At 35.0% G+C, this 4,682-nt stretch overlaps 1 protein-coding gene across 1 annotated transcript; it reads left to right on the forward strand.

The window, feature by feature from the left end:
- On the forward strand, positions 1,149–2,652 carry LOC104790598 (BAHD acyltransferase At5g47980-like). The gene has a single exon (XM_010516376.2). It carries the CDS (start codon positions 1,206–1,208, stop codon positions 2,532–2,534), a length of 1,329 nt encoding a protein of 442 aa, XP_010514678.1. The 5' UTR covers positions 1,149–1,205; the 3' UTR covers positions 2,535–2,652.

Here is a 4,682-nt window from a genome sequence, read left to right on the forward strand (position 1 = left end):
ACTAAGATATCGATTAATGATCATATATAGAAAAACTAATATAACTAATGAAAATCTGAATCATTAAATCGTGTTACATATTTCAATTTTAATTCAATCCGTAAAAATGCATAAAAAATGTACTTCAAAAATATTAAAATAGATATAAGAAAAAATTTTACGTTTACGTGGCAAACGTATCATTCATAAGTATAAAACTAGACTAAACCTCTACGTTGCCATATGCCCAAATTATGTCTGGTAATTGATTGAGCGACTTGCTCTCACCATGTCCACTTTATCTGTTCTTTCAATTTAAGTAGATTTGCCCATATTACAAAAAATATATTTAATTCAATGTAATCTGATAACAGTAAATATTCATTTGATAAAAAGAAATCGATTTGTTTCCTCTGTTAATAGCCATTAATGAATATTTTGTAAACTATTAATGAAAAGAAATCGATTTGTTTCCTCTGTAAAATCGATTTGTTTCAATGTAATTCTGTAAACTATTTATTTTTGATTAAATGTAAAATAATAATTCATTAAATTAAATAAAGGTTGACATAGTTAATTAGAATAAATATATGCTTATATTTTATATAGTGTATCTACTCACAATTAATAGCCATTAATGAAACGAAATCAAATTTTTTTGTCTGTTAGAAATATTAGATTAATAAATTTAACAAATGGCCTAATGTTTTAATTCTCCACTTTTTTGTCATTTAGCAAATTTCTTTTTACTTTTCATACCATGTAATCTAATAAAAATAAATAGCCATTATGAAAATAAATTATTTTTTCTTTGTTTCCAAATTTGAGTAATGTATATGATATCTTGGTGATTAAATGGAGAATAAATGGTTCGTCAAATCAAATAAAGTTGGATTTTTAATTAAATATGGACTTTACTTCAAATACAGATATTTTAATTTTTGGAAAATAGTACATGATAATTTAATTATTATTTTGCTTAAATAATATAAGGAAAATTAAGACAAAACAATCTCAAAAGAGTTCATACCATATTTTTTAGTCTTAATAAAGAAATCCCTAAAGAAAAAAAAAAAGTTAAAAGAGTCTTTTCGAAAAGTCAGCGATGCTTAAATAATTTTACCTATTAGTAAACCACCTCTATAAAAGGAGTACATCTCTAATAAGTGTTAAGAGAGGCAGAGAACCATATATATTGTAAACAAACAAAAGAAAGAAGAATCGATATGGAGATGATGAAGGTTGAAACAATCGCTAAAGAAATCATAAAACCATCTTCCACAACTCCAAATGATCTCCGAACCCTCCAACTCTCTATTTATGATTACATCCTCCCTCCAGTTTACACAGCGGCCTTTCTCTTCTACACCAAAGATGAATTGATTTCTCCAGAACACAGTTCCAACAAACTCAAGACTTCTCTGTCCGAAACCTTGACCAAATTCTACCCTCTTGCCGGCAGAATCAACGGCGTCACCATCGATTGTAACGATGAAGGAGCTATTTTTGTTGATGGTCGTGTCAATAGCTGTCCTCTCTCTGATGTCCTGAGATGTCCGGATTTTAAAGCAATCCAACAGTTACTTCCTGTTGACGTCATCGATAACCCTTATGAGGCTGCAAGTACATGGCCTTTGCTGCTTGTGAAGGCGACTTATTTTTCATGTGGTGGCATGGCCATAGGAATTTGCATCAGCCACAAAATCGCAGATGCAGCCTCCATCTCGACTTTCATTCGGTCTTGGGCTGCTATGGCTCGTGGAGAAGGCGAATCAGTGGCTGGTCCCGAGTTTGCGGCAGCAAATTTTTACCCACCAGCAAATCCTTTCTTTAAGCTTCCGGTAGACGAACATGCCAACAAGATAAGCAGAATAACAAAGAGATTCGTATTCGTTGCATCCAAGTTGGAAGAACTTAGGACTAAAGCTGCTAGTGCAGGCGTCGTAGCCCGACCTACTCGGGTTGAGAGCGTCACTGCGCTTCTCTGGAAAGCCTTCGTTGCAGCTGTATCGTCAAACACAAATACTTTTGTCACGAAGGTTTTGATTCTGCCCTCTAACTTGCGTCCTAAGATACCTTCCCTTCTGCCAGAAAGCCTAATAGGAAATGTCATGTTCTCTTCTGCGGTCTTGAGTGTTAGTGGAGAAGAGCAAGTTAAAATTGAAGAGGCCATTAGAGACTTGCGGAAAAGGAAAGAGGATTTAAGAGTTGTAATCCAAGACGAGGGTGGGTCGACGTCTTCGATGATGGGTTCTAAAATAGCAAATCTGATGCTTAGTAATTATTCGATGTTGAGCTATGAGACTCACCAACCCTACGCCCTGAGTAGTTGGTGCAAATTACCTCTTTATGAGGCTAGTTTTGGCTGGGGATCCCCGGTTTGGGTCGCCGGCAATGTGGCTCCAACGTTAGAAAACGTAACTATGTTGATCGATTCTAAGGACGGACAAGGAATTGAAGCGTTGGTAACATTACCTGAAGAGAACATGATCTCTTTCGAGCAGAACCCAGAACTCCTCGCCTTCGCTTCCGTGAATCCTAGTGTCATGGTCTAATAATAATTATTATATATATATTTTTAATATGTTATACAGTAATTATATAATAAAATTACTACTAATAAAATGGACATTTTGAGCCCTTTTAAAGTGTCCACCTCAACCAAATGAAAAAGAATTATCAAAAAGCGACGTAAGCAGTTCTTAAATCTAATTTTCTATTCCTCTAATTTGTGTTGAATGCTAAACGACCAAAAAAACGATCTGTTGGTTTATACGACCAAACCAAAAACAAAAACAAAATGCATGTATATTGGCCTTATACATCCACTTAAGCTTGATGGGCTTATGGACACATTATTTATGATGACCGAAAGAAGAAGAAAGTTTTTGCAATTATCATCATCTCCAAAACTGTTCGCCTTCTAAGCTAAAACCCTATTGTCAGGCATTAACAACCACCATCTCAAATCTGCTCACCTTCCCACTTTCCAGATCTTGCACTGAAGAACCACCGTTTCAACTAAATATACTCCATTCCCCACTCTCTCCCTACACTTAAATGGCCACTACAATTCCATCATTATCTATTCTTCCCTTACCCTATGAAATTGGAACCTCCCTAATCGAACTATCATTACCACAACTTTGGCATACCACCTCAAAACCAGCCATGGCATCAACATCTATCTCTATACCTACAATACAAAATTAGCAACAAAACATTCGACGCCCTTGAAGGCCCTTTATGCAAAGAAGATGTTCTATTCAGGTTAATCCACTTCTGGGAGGCTCGCAATCACACTCGGGGCAACCTTCTCATTTGTCTAGAACTGTTACTCATAGATGAAAAGGTAAGTAAACGAAATCTACATGCCCTTACATGCACATCTACCATATTTTTTATAAAACCATATTCTAACTACCGCAATTTCCACCAGGCAACAACAAATTCATCATACCTAATTCAATGTAGACGATCAACAAATTCATCATAATCCTGTGCAAGAAACTTTTTAAAGTTTCAGATCACAAATACGAGATATTTTTCTCCAATCAAACCGAGTTGCAAGAAGTTACCAAAGGAGACCACAAAATTGCTTCTCAGAAATTTAGGCTCCGACCTTTCATTGATTTTGCAGCCATCATTGATAGAAATAGTGATCTTTATGGTAAGACTTCATCTTCTTAAACTTATTTTCAATCGTATAATTTAAACAACTACTTCTTAATCTGATTGAAATATGTTGTTCAAATTGTTGACGTTATAGGACAAACCATCTCATCACTGGGGACAACCTACAAGACGCTACTACAAATGCTGAAGCACCAAGAACTGCCAACGGGAAGTCTAAGGACATAATCTTCTTGCACCTCCTCATGAAAGAGTACAGTTTCACATACATACCTATCCCATCAAATCGCACTTGAAGACATTACAATCAAAAAAGATGGAGCAGCATAACTAAACACCAAAATATAGGTATTTTCAAATAACTTTTAAAAAAACATAAATCCCAATATGTTCATAATCTCAATGCAAACAAAAAAAATCAACTCCTATTGGCAGGAACATCCACAAGGAAGTGACAGGAATCGTGGAAAGTAGATGGGTGAATAAGAGCTACAAGTATAGAAGGAGAGAGAGAGAGAGAGAGATATCATACATCTTCACAGTTAACCAGACCACCAAGTCGACGAAACTAAACAACTTTCTCTTTATTCTCTCATTAGGTGTTCCCTAGACTATCTAAAACGTAATTAAACAAAAAACCCAACGCATACATACATTTACTCAAATAGCAACATATTCATAATTCCCCAGCCTCCAACTACACTTTCACTCTAAATGGTTAAGCTGAAGCATGAAGAATCATAGATATCCAAAAAAAAAACATATAAAAACGACCTCAAATACTTGCTCCGATTCGTCCTATGAATTAGGAAAACATTATATTACAATATGTTGTAGTTAACCTCCATGTCTCCCCAAAAGGGACCCCATTCATCTTACCTACTAAACTCATACAAACACTGCTTCATTCCACTAATCTCAAACACCCTAAACCCAGAACATAGAAAATTTCATCCAAACAGGAGGGTTAAAAAAACCCCAAAAAACCGGAAAAAAACGCACAAAAAAATAAAAAGTATAGCAAAAAAATGACATAAGGACAAAGAATGCTAAAAAAAAAAAAAAAAAAA

This window comes from Camelina sativa, chromosome 6, assembly GCF_000633955.1.
Source record: "Camelina sativa cultivar DH55 chromosome 6, Cs, whole genome shotgun sequence".
NCBI lineage: Eukaryota > Viridiplantae > Streptophyta > Magnoliopsida > Brassicales > Brassicaceae > Camelina > Camelina sativa.

What these genes read in the sequence shown, in the direction of transcription:
- LOC104790598 (XM_010516376.2), top strand. Translation starts at nt 1,206, where the DNA reads ATGGAGATGATGAAGGTTGAAACAATCGCTAAAGAAATCATAAAACCA.